Source organism: Carcharhinus amblyrhynchos, chromosome 26, assembly GCF_965287045.1.
Source record: "Carcharhinus amblyrhynchos chromosome 26, sCarAmb.v2.hapA, whole genome shotgun sequence".
NCBI lineage: Eukaryota > Metazoa > Chordata > Chondrichthyes > Carcharhiniformes > Carcharhinidae > Carcharhinus > Carcharhinus amblyrhynchos.
The window spans coordinates 6,459,330-6,481,677 of NC_137349.1; the positions used below are offsets into that span (position 1 = coordinate 6,459,330).

Sequence of the window (22,348 nt, forward strand, 5' to 3'; positions counted from 1 at the left end):
AGGAAACTTAAGACACATCAAATCAAAATGTGATTATAACGCACCTCAGCCCCTGTGGTGCCCAGCGGGCACGGAACCACGTGCTCCCTCTCCAGGGACACCCGGCTGCGAATGTAGCCGCGGTAGAGGGGCAGACAGTAGTAGTGTGACAAGTAGGCGTACATTAACACTGCAATGGAGTTTATATTGTTGCACCATTGTTTTGTCTTCATAAATCTGGAGAGCATTACAAATACTCCAAAATGACCATCACACAAAAACAATATTATTCAGGCTCTTTAAAGTTTTAAATTTATTTGTTAGTGTCATAGGTAGGCTTACATTAACACTACAATGAGGTTACTGTGAAAATTCCCCCAGTTGCCACACTCCAGCACCTGTGCAGATACACTGAGGGAGAATTTAACATGGCCAATGCATCTAACCAACACATCTTTCTGACTGTGGGAGGAAACTGGAGCACCGGAGGGAACTCACACAGACACGGGGAGAATTGAGAACTCCGCACGGACAGTGACCCAAGCTGGGAATCAAACTCAGATGCCTGGCGATGTGAGGCAGCAGTGCTAACCACTGTGCTACCAATGCAGAGCCTCATTCTTACCTTTCATCTAAGTTATTAATGATTATGGAAGCAGTTGATTTAATTTGATTATTGTCACATGTATTGGGATACAATGAAAACCATTGTTTCTTGCAGGCTATACAGACAAAACATACCATACAGTTCATAGTGGAGAAGAAAAGGAGAGTAGAAAATGCAGAATATATATATGCTTTGACGAAGGGTCATCTGGGTTCAAAACGTTGACTCTATTCTCTATCCACAGATGCTGTCAGACCTGCTGAGTTTTTCTAGCATTTTTCTGTTTTTGTTTCAGATTCCAGCATCTGCATTATTTTGCATTTATCTTGTTGCAGAATATAATGTTGTTGCACCTTCTGTGGCTCTGTCTCAAAAATTGTGGATAAGGGCAGCACAGTGGTTAGAACTTTGTCTCACAGCACCAGGGACCCAGGTTCGGGTCACCGTCATACAATGCAGAAGGAGGCCATTCTGCCCATCAAGTCTGCATCAACAACAATCCCATCCATCCCCATATTATTTTCCCTATTAATCCTCTGACACTAAGGGGTGATTTAGCATGGCCAATCTATCTAACCTACATATCTTTGGACTGTGAAAGGAAACCAAAGCACCCGGAGGAAACCCATGCAAACACGGAGAGAATGTGCAAGCCAAGGCTGGAATTGAACCTGGGTCCCTGGCGCTGTGAGGCTGCAGTATTAACCGTTGCATTGCGGAGGGGAGGGGAGGGGATGGGATGGGATTTGGGTAAGATCTTCTTTTGGAAAGTCAGTGCAGATCCAATGGACCGAATGGCCTGACTGCGGGGATTCTATGGTTCTATGGAAAGCCCTGATTGCAAGCCCCCTTATCAACATTTGAATCTTTGGTTTTTGCAGACACATCTTTCTTTAATCTTGAATACCTGCTATTCCCCTATCACAGTGAACAGTTAAACTTTTACAGCCTTCTCGCACAAAATCAGGGATGGCCAATAAATGCTGCCTTTACCAACAACGCCCAAATTCTATGATTGAATGAAACAAAAGCCTTCTCTTTGTCAGATAACCTGAGTAGAATTTAGAGATTCAGAAATGGCCAGGCTTAAAAAGTTTCTCTTTTTTATTTTAACAATTTCTGTTGGACTTTTGGCAATATTCTGGAGAGATACTTTTGATTCTGGTAAGGGCTTTTAAGATTCTTAATGTAATTTATTCTGCAATGCATGGCTCTCTAAAGGAAAGTTATTTTGAATTGAGCAATGAGATTTACCCTCTTTCGGGTTGCTTTGAGCTTTCCCAAATTTAATTGCTCCAGCAAAGCTGCTTGATCTGCCAAGCTGTTAAATTCTAGAATTCCCTCCCTCTAGCTCTCCGCCCAACCTCTATCTCGCTTTCCTCCTTGAAGGTCAAACTTAAAATCTGCCTCTTTTGGCCATCTACCTATTGGGTGGGATTCTCCGTGCCCCCTGCAGCCTGGTTCACGGCAGCAGAGGTGGCCAGCTGTTGGCAAGGTCCCACTGCTGTCAACGGGATGTCTCATTTTGTATATATACACACACACCACGTACGCACGCGTACACACACACCACACACTCTTGCATGCACACACACATGCACATACACACATGCACACAGAGCACACGCACATGTACACACACACACACCATGCACACACACCTGTTAACTGTCTGTGGCACTGGAAAAGATTCTGCTGGCAGGAAGGGACATAGCCAGAAAATTCCTGCTAACAACTGCTTATGTGGGTCATTGTAAAATTTATCTTTATGCTACCCCCATGAAGCAGCCTGGAAGGTTTTATAATAATAAAGGTGCTACTCTAGATTGTTGTCTAGGTGTGTCTGTGTCACAGGCTTGCATGTCAGTCTGGCTCAGTTGGAATAACAAATTACACTTTACTGTTAATTGGGTTCCCAAGGATGTACATTTATTTGATTGGAAACTTTTATGCAATTGGGTTTACACATATAGAAGATTATAGAGTTTATGAGGCTTGTTTACTACTTTTGAGAGTTTTTGAATGAGATGTTATACTCTGGGGGAATGAAACTGGTCTATTCTTAGACCTGAGTGGTAGTGAATTGGCTATTATCATAATCCCATGACTTGCACAGGGAATCCTTAATCAATCTCCCTGTGGGATTTATGGAATAAAAATTCCTGAGTTAATAGACGATTGTGTACCCATGTGGAACTCGTCTCTTGAGCCCTTGATAAAGGAGGCCCCTGAGCAGGTCTGGTGAACAAGTGTCCCAGACAGGACTCATATAAATGCACCGGGGTTATGTGGCTTAACTTTTGATTTAAGAATAAAACATTGTTCCTTCCCCTTTCTCACTTCCTCCAAATAAAAGGTGTGGCTGTGGGCACCTGCATGGGTCCCAGTTATGCTTGTTTCTTCATGGGGTATGTGGAGCATTCCGTGTTCCAGTCTTAGTCTGGATCCCTCCCACAACTCCATTATCAGTACATTGATGACAATTTCAGTGCTGCTTCATGGCGTCACCTGGATCTGGAAAAATTTATCAATTTGTTTCCAATTTCCACACCTCTATCACCTTCACATGGTCCATCTCTGACACTTCCCTTCTTTGACCTCTCCACTTTTGGTGATGAACTGTCCATCAGTATCCATTACAAGCCCATTGACTCCCACAACTACCTTGATTACAGCTCTTCACATCCCAGATCCTGTAAGGACTCCATCGCATCTGTTCCAATGATGTCACTTTCCAAAATGGCGCTGCCGATGTGTCTCCTTCTTCAGTCATGGTTTCCCGCCCACCATGGTTGACCGGGCTCTCAACTGTGTCCAATCCATCACCCGGGCCATTGCTCTCACCCCCTTCCCTCCCTCCCAGAACTAGGATAGGGACCTCTTGTCCTTGCTTTATGCCCCACAAGTCTCTGAATTCAAAGGATCATCCTCTGCCATTTCCACCAAATCCAACATGACGCCTCTACTCAATACATCTTCCCCTCATTCCCTCCTGGTAGCATTCCGCAGGGACCGTTCCCTCCAGGACACCCTGGTCCACTCCTCCATCACACCCAACACCTCACCCTCTGTTCACGGCACCTTCCCATGCAATCATAGACAGTGCAACATCTTACCTTCCACCTCCTCCCTGCTCACTGTCCCAGATCCTCAACACCCTTTTCAGGTAAAGCAGTGCTCCACATGCACCCCCTTCAATCTGGTCTGTTGCAATTGCTGCTCCCAATATGGTCTACCCTACATCAGAGAGACCAAACGTAGACTGGGTGACTGCTTTGCTGAACACCTTCTGTCTGCCTGCAAGCAGGACCCAAGATTCCTGCTGTTTACCACTTCAGTGCACCTGCTCTCCTATCCACATATCCATCCTTGGCCTTTTGTAACGTTCTAGTGAACCCCAGCGCAAACTGGAGGAATAGCACCTCATCTTCCGATTGGGCACTTTACAGCCTTCCAGACTGAGTGTCGAGTTCAACAACTTCAGAGCACAAACTCCCCCCTCCACCTTCATTCCATTTCCATTCATTTTATTCATTCTGTTTCTTCTTTTCATCTCATTCGTCCATTTTTACCAAGCTTCGTCCTCACTTCCATTTTTCCACTTCTCCATATCCCCTCTCCTTCCACCGCCCCCACCCCCCCAACTCCCTTCAGGCCAACTGCCTTAACCATCTGTGCCTCTGTTCAGCCATTCACACATTCTGATCACTTAACGTACAATTTTAGCATCTCTCTCAGCTCTCTTCATCCTCATTTATAAACCAACTCTGCCCCCCGCTCCTCTCACAGTATAAATATTTTCTGATTCTCTTTGCTCCTAGCCAGGATCATGTGGAGATACCGGTGTAGGACTGGGGTAAACACAGTAAGGAGTCTCACAACAACAGGTTAAAGTCCAACAGGTTTATCTGGTAGCATAATCCGCAGGTTTTCGGAGCGCTGCTCCTTCATCATTAGTTTGTAAATTGAGTTTGTGTCTTTATATGCCCTGTTTGTGAACAAAACTCCCGGAAAAAGCGGGAAAGTGGAACTGAGCCACTTCGGATCAGCCATGATCTTACTGAATGGCGGGGCAGGCTCGAAGGGCTAGATGGCCTACTCCTGCTCCTACTTCTTATGTTCTTATGTTCTTACTCACCTGATGAAGGGCAGTGCTCTGAAAGTTTGTGGCTTGTGCTACCAAATAAACCTGTTGGACTTTTACTTGGTGTTGTGAGACTTCTTACAGAAGGATCATCCAGAGTCAAAACATTGGCTCTATTCTCTCTCCGCAGATGCTGTTAAACCTGATGAGATTTTCCAGCATTTCCTGTTATTGTTCCTTTCCTGTTGGCGTCCTGAGTTCTTACAGATACTAACATATCAGGACTATTGAACTGGTCAGAGACAGGAGGAAACGAGTCTCCCAAAAAAAAGTTCGATCTATTGTTCTATGAACTTCAGTGGGAAGAAGTTAAAATTAAAGTTTGTTTATTAGTCACAAGTAAGGCTAACATTAACATTGCAATGAAGTTACTGTGAAATTCACCTAGATACCACAGTCCAGTGCCCATTCCGTTCAATGCACCTAACCAGCATGTCTTTCAGACTGTGGGAGGAAATCAGAACACCCGGAGGAAACCCAAGCAGAAACGGGGAGAATGTGCAAACTCTGCACAGTAACCCAAGCTGGGAATCGAACCTGTGTCCCTGGTGCTGTGAAGCAGCAATGCTAACTGCTGTGCTACCATGTCGCCGGCACAATGAAAAATAGGCTGCCAATTTGCTACCAGCCTTTTGACGCTGGTGGTGGTGATGAATTTCATGCTTTGTCTGCTTAGTGAAGTGATTTTTTTCTTTTGACTTGATTTGGGGTGGCACAGACCAGGTTCAATTCTGGCCTCAGGTAACTACCTGTGCGAGGTTGCACATTCCCCCCTTGTCTGTGTGGGTTTCCTCCAGGTGCTCCAGTTTCCTCCCAAGCTCCAAAGACGTACAGGTTAGGCAGATTGGCCCTGATAAATTGGCCCTTAGAGCTGGGGGATTAGCAGGGAAAATATGTGGGGTTACAGGGATAGGGCCTGGCTGGGATTGTAGCGAATGCAGACCCGATGGGCTGAATGGCCTCTTTCTGCACTGTAGGGATTCTATTTATTACTGTCACATGTATTGGGATACAGTGCAAAGTATTGTTTCTTGCGCGCTATACAGACAAAGCATACTGTTCAGCGAGTACATAGGGGAGAAACAAAAGAGAGGGTGCGGAATGTAATGTTACAGCATAGATAGGGTGTAGAGAAATACCAGTTTAATATGTGATAGGCCCATTCAAAAGTCTCATGACAGCAGGGAAGAAGTTGTTCTTGAGTCAGTTGGTACATGCCCTCAGACTTTTGTATCTTTTTCCTGATGGAAGAAGATGGAAAAGAGTGTGCCTGGGATTCCCTGAGATCCTTGATTTTGCTAGCTGCTTTTACGAAGCAGCGAGGAAGTATAGACAGAGTGAATGGACGGGAGGCTGGCTTGTGTGATGGACTGGGATTTGTTCACAACCCTTTGTTGTTTCTTGCAGCCATGGCCAAAGCAGGAGCCTTACCAAGCTGTGACACACAAAAGACTTTGAGGTGCTGCCTTAACTCCCACTTACCCCCCTCAATCCTGTAACCTTTAAGGTTCTAGCCTCACAAAACTGATCAAACTCAGTTTAGAAATTGCTGTCCAGCCTCAAGAACAATGATGTTTTGAGGGAACGATTTCAAGAACCCTTTCAAATGGAGAAATGCTTCCTCAGAAAAGGAAGTCTAATTTTAAGATTGTGTCCCTTTCCCTGATTCCCCCACCAGAGGAAATAGGATAGATGGAGAGAAACTATCAAACCCCTTGGCACCTTAAATTCTTTAATCTTCTCTACTCCAGTGAATGCAAGCCTAGTCTATAGAAACTGTCCTCGTAATTTAACCCAATAGCGTGATTCTACATTTCATTGTTACCTGTAAGTTATAAACAACTGTGTACAGAAGGCTAATAAGAAACTAATACATTAATAACTCAGTTATCAAGCTGTTTAAGGGGCCCTAGAAACAGGGAATCCAGTATAAGGAACTCCTCTCTCATCGAGTTAAAAAGACAAGAATACCTCCTCATCTTAACCCACATTCCTCTCCTGTCAGATTTAATTGCTATTCTATCCTATGAATCCAACAGCCACAAACTCCTCTTTGATTAGACTTTATGACTTACTTGTATAAATAAATTTGTCGCAACTAAGCTCAGCATTGACTGAAAAAAATCCCTAGCATGTCTCCAAATAGCTTAATTGGAAAAGAATTGCATTGATGTTGCGCCAGGCATAACTTCTCGATGGTCCAAAGAACTCTACAGCCAATCAAATAATACCTATCTCTTGTTTCTTCAGAAGGAACTCTTCAAAATGCAACTAATGAAAATACAACAAAACTTACTTCAACTTATAAATCAAAGAAAGGGTTTAATAAAAGAACTTTATTGCTCCAAACTTGGGGCCTCACTCTGGGCCACTCCAAGTTCTCCACAATTCCACATAGTTCTTTATTTATAGTGAATCAACTAGTCAGCTGACTATTACATCACTCTGTAATTGGTTCCATGTTTTACTGGGTCAGCTGACCCTTACATCTTGTTCCCATTGGTCACATTACATCCAATACAAAGTTGTTGCCGGTTACATTCTGACATCCTTCTGGCAAGTTTTGGTGATACGTCTTAATATCTCCTGTGGCTCAGTGTTAAGTTCGGTTTCACTACATTCCTGTAAAGTACCTTGGGATCTTTTGCCATGTTGAAGATGCTCTTTGTGAGTGCAATCTACTGATGAAATGAAAGACGTACAGCAGTGCACAGCCCAATCCCACAACCAGTGAGAAAACATATTTACTGAAAGAGTGGTGAGAATGTGGAATCGCTACCATGGGGAGTGATTGAGGTAAATAGTATAGACTCATTTAAGCAGAGATTTGAGAAAGAGGTAGGGTTTCTATTATGATATTATCGCTAGACTATTAATCCAGAAACTCAGCTAATGTTCTGGGGACGCAGGTTCGAGTCCCGCCATGAAAGATGGCAGAATTTGAATTCAATAAAATTATCTGGTATTAAGAATCTACTGATGACCATGAAACCATTGTTGGAAAAACCCATCTGGTTCACAAATGTCCTTTACAGAAGGTAATCTGGTGTCTTTATCTGGTCTGGCCTACATGTGACCCCAGAACCACAGCAATGTGGTTGACTTTCAGCTGCCCTCAGGCAACTAGGGATGGGCAATAAATGCTGGCCAGCCAGTGACGCCCATATCCCATGAATGAATAAAAGAATACACGAGGGAGAAGGGGTTAGATGAGGCAGGATAAGAGAGTGGAGTACAAATGATGTCATGAACTAGTTGACCTGAATAGCGTGTTTCTATGCTATATATTTTAAATAATTCTGTATAAATGAATGGGGGCGTACAGAAAACATTCACTTTTTAACAATTCATTTTTATGGGACGTGAACATTGCTGGCTGGTCAGCATTTATTGCCCGACCTGAACTGCCCTCTGTTTCAGAGGGAATTTGAGAGTCAACCACATTGCTGTGGCTCTGGAGTCACATGTAGGTCAGACCAGGTAAGGATGGCAAATTTCCTTCCCTAAAGGGCGTTAGTGAACCAGATGGGTTTTTCCCACAATCGTTTCAGGGTCACAACTTTCAATTCCAGATTTTTATTGAATTGATATTTCACCATCTGCCATGATGGGATTAGATCTCGGGTCCTCAAATCTCGCTCTGGATTACTAGTTCAGAGACAATGGAGCGAGATTTTCTGGCCACGCCAATGCCAAGACTGGAAAATCCTGCTTGAGGTTAACGGATGGTTACATGGCTGTCCCCCTCCCCTCCCTGCATGCCCCCACCCCCCCCACTGCCACCACGATTCCCATGGCAGGCAGGAAGGAAAATTCTGCCTAATTCCTTTGCCTCCCCTTATCATTAGAGTTGACATACAGAGAATGTCTATTGCCTGTGCATATCTGCGGCTGGCCAAGGGACATTTGGGCCATAGTTCAGGTCGATCTTGATACATTCACTATCTGATCTGTGCAATTAGATTACCGCTTTGGTGTGATTGTGCGTACACCTTTATTGCTGGCCATAATCCAAAGCAGTCAGAGCAGAACATGCAAACTTGTCATTTCCCTGAACAAAGTCTTTAGTAACAAATGGGCCGACATGCTTTGTGACACTCTAATCCTTTTATTTACTTTTGAACAGAGTTACTGTCCGGTTCCCATGTTCTGCTGACTGGTGCTAGTAAAGGAATTGGTGAAGAGCTGGCGTATCACTACGCCAGGTTTGGTGCTAAACTTGTAATAACTGCACGGAATGAAGCTCTTCTGAAATGAGTAAGAAAATATGAAGTAAATTAAAGCATAAGAAATAGGAGCAGAAGTTCCTCAAGCCTGGTCTGCCGATCAATAAGATCGTGACTGCTGTGCTATGTGGGCAACACAGTGGCACAGTGGTTGGCACAGCTGCCTCACAGCTCCAGGGACCCAGGTTTGATTCCTGGCTTGCGTCACTGTCTGTGTTGAGTTTGCATATTCTCCCTCTGTCTTCGTGAGTCTCCTCCCACACACACAGCGCAAAGATGTGCAGGTTAGGTGAATTGTCCATGCTAAATTCTCCCTCAGTGTACTCGAACAGGTGCTGGAGTGTGGCGACTTGGGGGGTGGGGTGGGGGGGCTCTTTCGTGTCAAACCAAGTAGACAAACTCAAATTACATTAGGACAAAGTAAAAAGGGCAGCTCCCCAAAAGGAAGGGGAATGGCCCAAACAAAAACAGAAGTACAAAGGAAACTTAAGACACGTCAAATCAAAATGTGATTGTCGGGGTCTATAACGCACCTCAGCCCCTGCGGTGCCCAATGGGCACGGAAGGCATCAACTGTGTCCGCAGACACCGCATGCTCCGTCTCCAGGGACACCTGGCCATGAACATAGCCGCGGTAGAGAGGCAGACAGTCGGGATGGACGGCCCCCCCCCCGATCGCCAGCTGCCTGGACCTATTGATGGCGCGTCTCGCCAGGCCCAGGAGCAGGTTCACGAGGAGATCGGCATCCCGACCCTCCCCTCTCCGCACCAGGTGTCCGTAGATCAGGAGCGTGGGACTGAAGTGAAAACAAAACATCAATAAAAGGTGTTTGAGGAAATCGAAAAGGGTGTGCAATCTATAACACGAAACGTAGACGTGGTCCACGGACTCCACGAGGCCACAGAATTCCCTGTCTTACGAACTTGATTAAATTTCCCCAAACATTGCCTGCAGCTTGGAGAAGGGACAACAATAGAAGAACATTGGACTGGTTACTGCATAGAACCCACAGGTCCCTTTGTTTGAATTGACCCCTTTAACATCTTGAGATCTAGGAACAAGAGTAGGCCATTCAGCTCCTCAAGCCCCTTGAATACTGTAAAGATGTTTCTCCATGTGTGAGAAACTAGGACTAGGGATACAGATTAAAAAATTGCAGTCCCCCAATTAAGAGTGAAATGAGGATATTTTTCTTTTCCCAGAGGGTTATTAGTCTGTGAAATTCCCTTCCCCAAAGAATGGATGGGAGTCAGTTCATTAAATGTATTCGAGGCTGAGTTAGATATGTTTTTGATCAAGAAGGAAGTTGAGAGTTATGTGGGCAGACAGGAAAATGGGGTTACGGCCACAATCAGATCAGCCATGATCTCATTGAATGGTGGAGCAGGCTCAATGGGCCAAATGGCCTCATCCCAGTCCTGATCCTTGTCTTCAAGTGAGTGTATTCTGTTAATTAATTTGTTCATTGTTTATTTACACCTTCACTCTATTTATCCACCTTGGTAATCCAAATGTTCTTTCTCAAAATAAAAATTACATCACTTTTGTTTCCATTGAGGTTAAAGAACATAAGAACATAAGAAATAGGAGCAGGAGTAGGCCATCTAGCCCTTCGAGCCTGCCCCGCCATTCAACAAGATCATGGCTGATCTGTCGTGGCTCAGTTCCACTTTCCCGCCCTCTCCCCATAACCCTTAATCCCCTCTCTTATCAAGAACCCATCAACCCGCTTCTTAAAAATATTTAGCGAGGCAGCCTCCACCACTTCAACGGGCAGAGAATTCCAGAGATTCACCACCCTTTGAGTGAAGAAGTTCCTCCTCAACTCCGTTCTAAACCGCCTCCCCTTTATCTTGAGGCTGTGCCCCCTAGTCCTACTGTCTTTTTTGAGCGGGAAGAGTCTCTCCACCTCTATCCTATCCATCCCATTCATCATCTTATACGTCTCAATGAGATCTCCCCTCATTCTTCTAAACTCTAACGAGTACAAGCCCAGTTTATTCAGCCTCTCCTCATAGCTCAATCCCCTCAACTCCGGTATCAGCCTAGTAAACCTCCTCTGCACTCCCTCCAGGGCTAAAATATCCTTGTGCAGGTGCGGCGCCCAAAACTGCACACAGTACTCCAGCTGCGGCCTCACCAATGCCCTATACAGCTGCAGCAAGACCTCCCTACTTTTATATTCAATCCCCCTCGCTATGAAGGCCAGCATCCCATTCGCCTTCCTGACCACCTGCTGCACCTGCAAGTTGGGTTTTTGCGACTCATGCACAAGGATCCCGAGGTCCCTCTGCGCCGTCGCCTGCTGCAGTTTTTCGCCACGTAAGTAATAGTCCTTCCTACCATTCTTCCTACCAAAGTGGACCACCTCACACTTGCCAACATTAAATTCCATTTGCCATTTCCTGGCCCATTCGCCCAGCCTATCTAGATCCTTCTGCAGACTCTCCACACCCTCCGCACAATTTGCCTTTCCCCCAATCTTGGTGTCATCAGCAAATTTCAACACCCTGCACTCGGTTCCCTCCTCCAGATCATCTATATAAATGGTAAATAGCTGAGGCCCCAGCACCGACCCCTGGGGCACCCCACTAGTCACCAACCGCCAATCCGAATAGCACCCATTGACCCCCATTCTCTGCCTCCTATTTGACAACCAATCCTCTATCCACGCTAACACCCTACCCCCAACTCCATGTCCCCTGACCTTCTGCAATAACCTCTTGTTGAAAATAGAATGAAGAAAATAGAATGAAGTGTAACACTAGCTTCCAATTTGCTATTACCCACTCAATGCAATCTCATGCGGTCAAATTCTACTCCTCAGAGTTGAACATGGTCTCACAGTATCTTCAATGCTATCTTGTATGGCTTATCATTTATCGCCCTCCAACTTTTTCATACAATCTTTCATTAAGGCCCTGACTTATTCCTGAAGAATTTGAGGGCCCAGTTCTACTCTCTCCCCCCACCCCCCAGCCTCCCCTTCCATATACAATCTCCTTGTCCAGTCTTAGACTCTAACTGGTGGGAAGGTTGTAATAGCTCTGTAGAGGCAGAAGTCCCTTTTCCAAAACTCCTTCATTTACAAACAGCAGTACACAGAGTGCTCACAGTCAGTAATCTATCTCTGGGGGGTGTCAGAGGAACTGCCACTCCCCATTAAGTACAAGACAAAGACTCCTTGATTGGCCCATCAATTGGATCCTTAATAGCAGAGTTTATGCTCCAATAAGCCAACCTCAATGGCCTGATTGAAGTAATTACAGGGGTAATTAAATCATTTGGGCTATCACAATAATGCCTGCTCCTGTTGTCATTAGAAACCCATGTCCAGTTATTATCTAGAGCTACTCTCTGAACAAATATTTATTTATTAGTCACAAATAAGGCTTACATTAACGCTACAATTAAGTTACTGTGAAATTCCCCTATTCACCGCACTTCGGTGCCTGTTCAGGTCAATGCGGCTAACCAGCACGCCTTTCAGTCTGGGGGAGGAAACCGAAGCACCCGGAGGAAACCAGGGGAGACACGGGGAGAATGTGAAAACTCTACATAGATAGTGACCCAGACTGGGAACTGAACCTGGGTCCCTGGCACCGTGAGGCAGCAGCACTAACCACTGTACCACCGTGCCCTATGATTAGGAGTGGGAACTACAGCTGGTTTGCCCCACATCCACTCCTGTACTTACCTAGCCCAGGTATGCTGAGGTCAATGGTGAGCCCCTGACTGTGGTTGTGATGGGGATCGGGTACCCCTGCACAGTCAGTGAACCAACGCTGGCATTTTCATGCTTTGTTTCGGTTCGGTTCCAATATTTAGCCATATGCTTACCAATTCTTCCTTGTTCTAACGTGACGTTGTGCTTTCATTTTGAAAGGTTGAGGAGAAATGCTTGGAATTGGGTGCAAAGGAAGTCTATTCATTCCCTGCAGACATGGCAGATCCAAGGAATCCAGAGATGGTTGTGCAGTTTGCCCTGGAGAAGCTGGGTAAGTGTTTTATTCTTTAAGGTCTGTGAACATCGTATGATTACTTAAAAAGGGAGTGAAGGATAGGCTAGAAAAATGATTTGCCAGTCAGCCTGACTTCAGTGGTGGGCAAATTATTGGAAACAGTTCTGAGAGACTGGATAAACTATCATTTAGAAAGGCACAGATTGATCTGGGATAGTTTGTTAGAGGAAGATTACGCCTCCTAACTTAATAGAACTTTTTGAGGAAGTAACAAACAGGATTGATGAAGGTGGTGTGGTGTTTATTGGTTACATGGATTCAGTAATGCATTTGACATGGTCCCACATGACCAACTAATCATTTGTCGCTGACTGGCCAGCATTTATTGCCCTTGCCTAGTTGCCCTTAGCTAGGTCATTTCAGAGGGCAGTTGTGAGTCGACCACATCGCTGTGGCTCTGGTGTCACATGTAGGCCAGATCAGATAAAGATGGCAGATTTCCTTCCCTAAAGGAACCCACGTACACATGGGGAGAATGTGCAGACAGTGACCCAAGGCTGGAATCGAACCCGGGTCCCTAGCGCTGTGAGGCAGCAGTGCTGACCACTGTGCCACCTTGGATATTTTAAAATAAATGGGTCATGTTGTTGCTGGGATATCTATCAGGTGTAATGGGTGTGCATACTGTGAAACCGCACTCAGAGCTACAGTTAATATTTGAGGTTAGAATTTATGATCAGCCAGATGTATGGTGGGAGATGTTAGTATGAGCTTTGTATTCAGCTCGGTGTAAGGAAGCCGGTGTAACTGGGTTTGGGATTTGGGAGGGGATAGGTCAATGAGGCAACAACCACAACAGAAAGGATTGTGAGACTTCATTTTTTTTCTCCCAGGTTCTTTGGATTATCTGGTTTTGAATCACATGGGATATGATCCTCTCACAATGTGGAACAGAAATGCCAACAGCACCAGTTGGTTGATGCAAGTAAGCTTTAGCTTCTGTTGAGAATAAGTTTTTGTCAGTGTAAGAGTGCTTTTGGCTGAAATGGGTCATTTCAGCTCAGCTGTCTGGACGGCTGGTTGGTGATGCAGAACAACGTCAACAGCGCAGGTTTGATCCCCGTACCGGCTGAGCTTGTTCATGAAGACCCCGCCTTCTCAACCTTGCCCCTAGCCTGAGGTGACCCCCAGGTTAAATCACGACCAGTCAGCTCCCCCCCTCAGTGAGGACAGCAGCCTGTGATCATCCGGGATTATGGCGATTTTACCTTTCACTGAAATGCTAAAAGGCAACTTCCTACTCATCCGAGCTGGACAAAGGCACTTTATCTGATATCCTCACACTTAAGAAGCTTTTAATGAGCACTTTGAATGCTGTAGCATGTAAGGCCACTGACTGAATGCTTGGAAAATGGGATTAGAATAAATCTGATGGCCAATGCAGACACAATGGGCCAAAGGGCCTCTTTCTGGGCTATAAAACTCTAACGGGAGTGACCATTGCGCCTTGCTGGCCAATGGACGGAGTGAGTCTGTAAGATCACAAGAGAATCGAGAAATCAGGTTTGCGCCCGATTTCTCGCCTTTCGTGATTTTTATCAGCATCAGATATGTGGCGTGTTCAGCCTCGTGCCCGGATGGGGATTGTTCTTGGCCACGGGGGGTGGGTGGGGGGGAGGGGGGGTGTGTGGTCATGAACAGCCACTGATCTCCGCAGTAGCATGGGATTGGTGGGCCACGTGGGCTGGCTATAGTAACAAAGACAGTGACAAGTCTCTGCTGCTCTCAGATCACAGAACCTGCACATGCGCAATGGCGCTCTTTGTTGCTATCTGGGGACTTTTTTGTGATTAAAGCCCCGCCCACTCCCCCTACAATCAGAAGTCAGATCAAGTGGTTTTTTTGAGCCGAGTGCTTAAAATTCAACTGGTGGCCTTGCCAAAAAAACAGATCTGAAACTCTCTTATTTTGACACCCATTCTGGATTTAGAATTATTTTGGTACGATCACCCCCAAATATCAGTATTCTACACTCACCTTTCTCTCAATGATGACAATTCCAAGCAGCACCTTTCTTGAGTATCTGCACATTAATGGGATACGTTCTGACTCCTTTCATTTAGTCTTTATCCGGTGGATTCTGAAGTGTCACCTCACGGAGATTGTTCCCCTTTTGAGACACAATGCTGAATCCCCCAAAAAGGAATACCTCACCTTATAATCTGTTAAAAGTGTGTGGGAAGATGTGAACTGCTTTTCAGTAACGTTTAGTGGCTGACGAACAAAAATACCTGACACTCACTTTCAGATGAACACTTCACAATCCGTAAGGATAGGTAACAAAACCTCTTCCATGATCATTCTCAACATCTGTGCCCCACAAGGCTGTCTTCTCAGCCCCCTACTATACACCTTTTACACCGATGACTGTGTGGCCAAATTCCCCTCCAACTCAATTTTCAAGTTTGCTGACGACAGCACCGTAGTGGGTCGGATCTCAAACAATGATGAGACAGAGTACAGGAATGAGAGAGAATCCAGTGAACTGGTGTGGCAACAATAATCTCTCCCTCAATATCAACAAAATAGAGATTGTCATCGACTTCAGGAAGCGTAAAGCAGAACATGCCCCTGTCTACATCAATGGGGACAAAGTAAAAAGATTTGAGAGTTTCAAGTATTTAGGTGCCCAGATCACCAACAACCTATCCTGTTCCCCCACACTAACACTATAGTTAAGAAAGCCCACCAACGCCTCTACTTTCTGAAAAGACTAAGGAAAGTTGGCATGTCAGCTATGACTCTCAACAACTTTTACAGATGCACCATAGAAAGCATTCTTTCTGGTTGTATCACAGCTTGGTATGGGCTCCTGCTCTGCCCAAGACTGCAAGAAACTACAAAAGGTCATGAATGTAGCCCAATCCATCACGCAAACCTGCCTCCCATCCATTGACTCTGTCTACACTTCCTGCTGCCTCGACAGCATAATTAAGGACCCCACACACTGTGGACATTTTCTCTTCCACTGGGAAAAAGATACAGAAGTCTGAGGTCACGTACCAACTGACTCAAGAACAGTTTCTTCCCTGCTGCCATTAGACTTTTGAATGGACTTACCTCGCATTAAGTTGATCTTTCTCTACACCCTAGCTATGCCTGTAACACTACATTCTGCACTGTGTCCTTTCCTTCTCTATGAATGGTATGCTTTGTCTGTATAGCGTGCAAGAAACAATACTTTTCACTGTACGCTAATACATGTGACAATAAATCAAATCAAATAGAAATTTACTTACTTAACTAATAGCGAATTTAACTAAACAAGTAACATACTGATAAAAAATATGATTCTATGGAATGCTTTTCAAATAAATGCAATGTCCGTTCATTAACAAAATATAATAATAGAATTTAGCCACTCTCAAAAAAATATACAACCAGGTTTCCGGTCTTTTGGAATCTTCTGGAGTTTCTCGGTTGATTTCTCTGTCTGTGAGTTCTTTTTAGTTTGGTACCTATTGCTAGTTAGATAGTATGTTCTCTTAAGAGATATATAAAGCTGTCAGGGTGGATAGCTGATCTCTACCTCTCGAGGCTTGAGAGATGACAGTTACTAACTCCCGTTTTCCCTCTTGGACTCCCTTTTATACCTGTGATGACTTATCAATTTTCCTACAACAGGATTGGTCTGATTTTTTTCAGCATCATCGAATATAAATATGATAGGTTCTTGTAGCTAAGTGCCTGCTTTAAATTGATTTGGGCAAAATTCAAACATTCAAATACTTGAAGACTGTTACCAAGGCAATCCCGTTGTGTGGACTTGGATACAAAATGTTTCAGCTTGGATTCAGTATGTACTTTGCATTTTAAACCTGTAAGCACTGAAACCCGAGGACTTAAAGGGATTTTGCAATGTTTTCCCTCTCTAATTTTTTTACATCTTTATCAACATCAATCTCAACTTCACAACAGAAGTGACTTGGGTTTTTGATGGTACTTGCCTTGTCGTCTTTCATTGAGCAGCCGGAGAAAGAGATGAAAAGTGTGCTATGGTTTAAACCTGACAGCATCCTAATGTGGGTAGATTGTGAATGGAATCTTGAAGATAAATGGTGCGAGGAGTTTTCTCAGAGCCACTGGTTATAATAAACATGGACCTTGCTCAGAGCAGGACAGGTACTGGACCCGTTATCCCCATCCCAAATCCAGAAAGGCTAAAGAACAGGCTACATTTGAAGCTGGTGCCCTGGGAAGCAATTTGAATAGAATCTTTTCATTCTTTATTTTTCGTACTTTGTGCATTATAAGCACACACTAGGCCTGGGCCCAAAATCCCAAATTCAGCACACACTGGATCCCAAGCTTCCCGGACACTGGTTCCAGACCCTATATTATCATTACCACTGCGATCGATAAGAATTTCCTTGTGGCATCTAGCGAGCTTTGAAAGTAAATTGGGGGCTATGTTGCTTTGCATCTTTGAGATGTTCCAAAATGGTCACAAAGTACCTCTGCTGTACAGTCACTGTTATAAAGTAGGAAACATGGCAACTAATTCAATGAAAGATGCAGCGATGAGCCCAGGGAGGCTGCAGGGTGCACAGAAAGATCCTACAAACAGCATTACAGTAATGACCAGCTAATCTGCCTCTTAGGTGTTTCGCTGAGGGACAGATATTGACCCAAACACTGGGGAAAATACCCTTTCTCTCTTTTAATAGTGTCACAGGATTTTTTCATGTCCCACCTGAGAAGGTATTTAGGGTCACGATTCAATGCCTCATCCAAAAGACAGGACCTGTGACAGTGCAGCACTCCCACAGTACTGCACTCTGGTGTGTCAACCTGAATTGTGTCCTTGGGTCGCTGGGGTGGCAACTGAATGCAGAGCCTTCTGATGCACAATGGCATTAGTATTAGCCACCGTGCTAGAGCAGACATTGTCCAACTCTATGGACAGGATTTTACGACCTTGCTCGTTCCGAAACTGTAAACTCCCACCGGAGGTAAGTGGACCTTTCTATGGTCCACCTGCAGGGTGGGGTGGTAAAATTCCAGCCTATGGCTTTCACAATAAACATCGGGACCATTTTAATTTTTAAAGAGCTCTGTGTCACCAAAACAACACTATCGATTTGTTACTGGCACAAATCTTTTTGCGGGAATTTGCATTTTATGCATGAATTTCTCTTTGAAGGTATTATTCTTTCTTAAACGTTTCAGGTGAACTTCCTGAGTTACATCCAGCTGACGGCAGCCGCTCTTCCTGCTTTAGTCAAAATCAATGGATCAATTGTTGTTGTCTCCTCTCTGTGCGGTAAGTGTTTGGTCTGGTTCTCCTCCCAGTCCTCTTACTCTCTCTCCTCCGGGCAGGGGGCTTGGTTACATCTCCGTCTGAAGCTCTCTTGTTCACACTGGGCTATACCCAATGGACAGTTCAAGAAGGTGGCTCACCATCTTGAGACCCGCAAGCGATGGGCAACAGATGCTGGCCTTGCCTGTGATGCTTATATCCTGCGAACATGTCAAAGAAAAGTTCCTACTGGGGTCCACTGTTATTTGTCATTTATATAATAATAATTTGGATGAGAATCTGGAGGCATGGTTAGTAAGTTTACAGATGACACCAAGATTGGTGGCATAGTGGACAGTGAAGAAGGTTATCGAAGATTGCAATGGGATCTTCATCAATTGGGCCAGTGAGCTGACCAATGGCAGATGGAATTTAATTTAGATAAATGCGAGATAATGCATTTTGGTAGATCGAACTAGGGCAGGACTTACTCAGTTAATGGTAGGCTGTTGGGGAGCATTACAGAACAATGAGATCTAGGGGTACAGGTTCATAATTCCTTGAAAGTGGAGTCACAGGTGGACAGAGTGGTGAAGAAGGCATTCAGCATGCTTGGTTTCATCGGTCAGAACATTGAATACAGGAATTAGGATGGCTTGTTGAAGTTGTACAAGACATTGGTAAGGCCACACTTGGAATACTGTGTGCAATTCTGGTCACCCTATTCTAGAAAGGATGGGGGTGATTCTGTCAAAAGATTTCTAAGTGTGGGATCCTTAATTATGCCAGCTGCTTTCCCAAGGCAGCGAGAAGTGTTGAAGGAGTCAATGGGTAGAGGTTGAGTTTGCACGATGAGGGTAATGATGGTAGATTTGGATGAGGAAAGATGGGAGGGGGCTCCAGTGGAGTATACACACCAGTGACTGGTGGGAATGAATGGCCTGTGCCTGAGCTGAATATCCATGGGGACACAGTGGGTTAGCACTGCTGTCTCATAGCACCAGTGACCCGGTTCGATTCCCAGCTTGGGTCACTGTCTGTGCAGAGTCTGCACATCCTTCCCATGTCTGCGCGGGTGTCCTCCAGGTGCCCTGGTTTCCTCCCACAGTCCAAAAGATGTGCGAGTTAGGTGGATTGGAAACCCTAAATTGCCCCTTAGTGTCAGGGGAATTGCTGGGGTAAATGCATGGGGATAGGGCCTGGATGGGATTGTAGTCCATGCAGACTCAATGGGCCGAATGGCCTCCTCTGCACTGTAGGGATTCTATAATCTAGATGAAACTGTAAATAACAACTTGGCTGAGGTGGATGGGGGGCAGCCAGAACCATGGTGCCACACGGAAACTAGAACTTACTGGTTTATTTCTCCCCAGCAGGCAAGGTTGCCATTCCTTGTGCAGCTTCCTATTCAGCTTCGAAGTTTGCTGTGGATGGATTCTTTAGCTCTCTGCATCACAAGCTCGCCATGCAGAGGCAGGATGTCTCAATCACAATGTGCATTCTCGGAATGATTGATACCGATTCAACCAAGGAGAAAATCAAGTAGGTTTGTGAAGTGTGAGCAGGCACATCACGAATGGATTCTCAGATTGGTACAGGATAAGTTATAAATGACAAAATAATCATAGCACAGAACCAGGCCATTTGGCCCAGCTGAGCCATGCTGGTACGCTCCACTTCCAACTAACCCCATCAACACATCCTTTCTCCCTCACGTGTTTATCTAGCTTTCCCTTCTCGGCTATTCACCTGTGGCAGTGAGTTCCACATTTTGAACACTCTCTGGGTAAAGAAGTTTCTTCTGTATTCTCGACAGTGCCTATCACATACTTACGAGGTTTAGCTCAGTAGGTTGGACGGCTGTTGGTGATGTGGAGCGATGCCAACAGTGTGGGTTCAATTCCTGTACCGGCTGAGGTTATTCATTCTCAACCTTGCCCTTTGCCTGAGGTGTGGTGATCCTCAGGTTAAATCACCACCAGTCAACTCTCCGTGTCAGAGGGGAGAATGGCCTAAGGTCATCTGGGACTGCAACGACTTTATTTATGGAACCTAATTTTGAGCGGCTCGGTGGCACAGTGATTAGCACAGTTGCCTCGCACTACCAGGGATCCCGGTTCAATTACTGGCTTGGGTGACTGTGCAGTCTGCACATTCTGCCTGTGTCTGTATGGGTTTCCCCCAGGTGTTCCAGTTTCCTCCCATAGTCCAAAAGATGTGCTGGTTAGGCGCATTGGCCATGCTAAATTCTCCCTCAGTGTACCCAAACAGGTGCTGGAGTGTGGTGACTAGGGGATTTGCACAGTAACTTCATTGCAGTGGTTAATGTAAGCCTAAAATGGCATTTATTGCATAGATTCTAGAGTAATTAAGTAGGGAAGTGTTGTTACATATAAAGGAATGGTGAGACCACACTTGGAATATTGTGCTCAGTTTTGGTCACCTTCTTTGAGGAAGGATGTGGTGACACTGGAGGTGGTTCAGAAGAGGTTCACTAGATTGATTCCAGGTTTGAAGGAGCTGTTGTCTGGGGAATGGTTGAGTAGCTTGGTCTCGTACTCACAGGAGTATAAAATAATGAGAGGGGTCTGATTGAGGTATATAAAATACTCAACGGGATTATTAAAGCAAATGTAAACTGAATGTTCCCCCTTGTAGAACAGTCGAGGATAAGGGATCATATCTGTAGAGTAAGAGGGAGGGTGATTCAAGACAGAGATAAGAAGGAACTGCATTTCACAGAGAGTTGTGAATCTATGGAACTCACTGCCCCAGAGTGCAGTGCATCCAAAATCAATCAATGGATTCAAGAACGAGATAAATATTTGATCAAAAGCAGAATAAAGGGCAATGGGGAAAAGGCCACACAGTCATAGGTGTATAACAGCCTAGTACATGTAACAGTAATAAATGAAATCAAACCTTGCCAAATTAATGTTAATATCAGTATAATTACTTCCCTGCCACAGAATAGAACTTGCCAAAGATCCAAATAATTTCCTTTTTATTCTCTCTAAAATGTCTTGTTACCAGATATTATATCTTATCACATTCCTACCTCCATGATGAATTTCTGGTATTTGCTTAAAATATGAGTCATTTTATTTCTTCCTTTCCATGATCCTGGAACTTTGTCAGCGATGAAGGGTCATCCAGACTCGAAACGTTGGCTCTATTCTCTCTCCACAGGTGCTGTCAGACCTGCTGAGATTTTCCAGCATTTTTCCTTTATTGTTTCAGATTCCAGCATTCACAATATTTTGCTTCCATCTTAGTCCCTTTGCTATGTGTTTGGCCGTTTTGCATAGGTTAGCAATGCAGCATGGTACCGATGATCTTATTGTTACTAAACAGTTACTTGCCTAATCGCCGAAGGACAGCACAGTGGTTAGCACTGCTGCCTCACAGCTCCAGGGACCTGGATGTGATTCCCGGCTTGGGTCACTGTCTGGGTGGAGTTTGCATGTTCTCCCCATGTCTGCGTGGGTTTCCTCCGGGTGCTTTGGTTTCCTCCCACAGTCCGAAGATGGGTGGGTTAGGTTGATTGGCCACGCTAAATTGCTCCTTAGTGTCCCGGGATGTGTATTTGATTGTGGGGATAGGGCTTGGGGTGGGATTGTCGGTGCAGATCCGATGGGCCAAATGGCCACCTTCTGCTCTGTAGGGATTCTATGGTTGTTTCTATGGTAATCATTTTATTCACTTGCTTCTAGAAACATGGATATGGGAATGATGGCAGTTTATCCAGCCTCTGAATCAGCACTGTCCATCATTAAAGGTGGGGCAATGAGAGCAAGAGAAATCTATTACCCCTGGTGGACAGCTCTTGTTGTGGGCATCCGAGACTGGTTTCCTGAAACGAGGGACAAGATCATTCGCAGTTCCTTCCAGGAGAGAAGCAAAGATGACAGAGTGTAACCTGCAGCTCTTGTCTGTCCCTGGGGAGATGCAAAAGCTACAACAAGAGAAGTCGCAAGAGAAAGAGGCCATTTTGCCCAGTCTGCCCATTTTGGTGTTTACCATTTGAGAATGTAGCTCCAATCATCTTTCCAAATGTTTGAATGAGTTTTCCTATTGTCTGAATCACACAGATACAAGATTTTGTTTACAGTACAGTATTGTTCTTAGCA

The 22,348-nt window shown here is 44.9% G+C and overlaps 1 protein-coding gene across 1 annotated transcript; it reads left to right on the forward strand.

Annotated features, from left to right (window-relative positions):
* Positions 1-1,642: 1,642 nt before the first annotated feature.
* Positions 1,643-22,348, forward strand: hsd11b1la (hydroxysteroid (11-beta) dehydrogenase 1-like a). Its single transcript, XM_080212739.1, is given in 7 exon segments — positions 1,643-1,750; positions 8,857-8,987; positions 12,844-12,955; positions 13,813-13,904; positions 18,149-18,242; positions 19,595-19,760; positions 21,932-22,348. Coding segments are annotated over 7 exon segments (888 nt in total). The 5' UTR covers positions 1,643-1,662; the 3' UTR covers positions 22,137-22,348.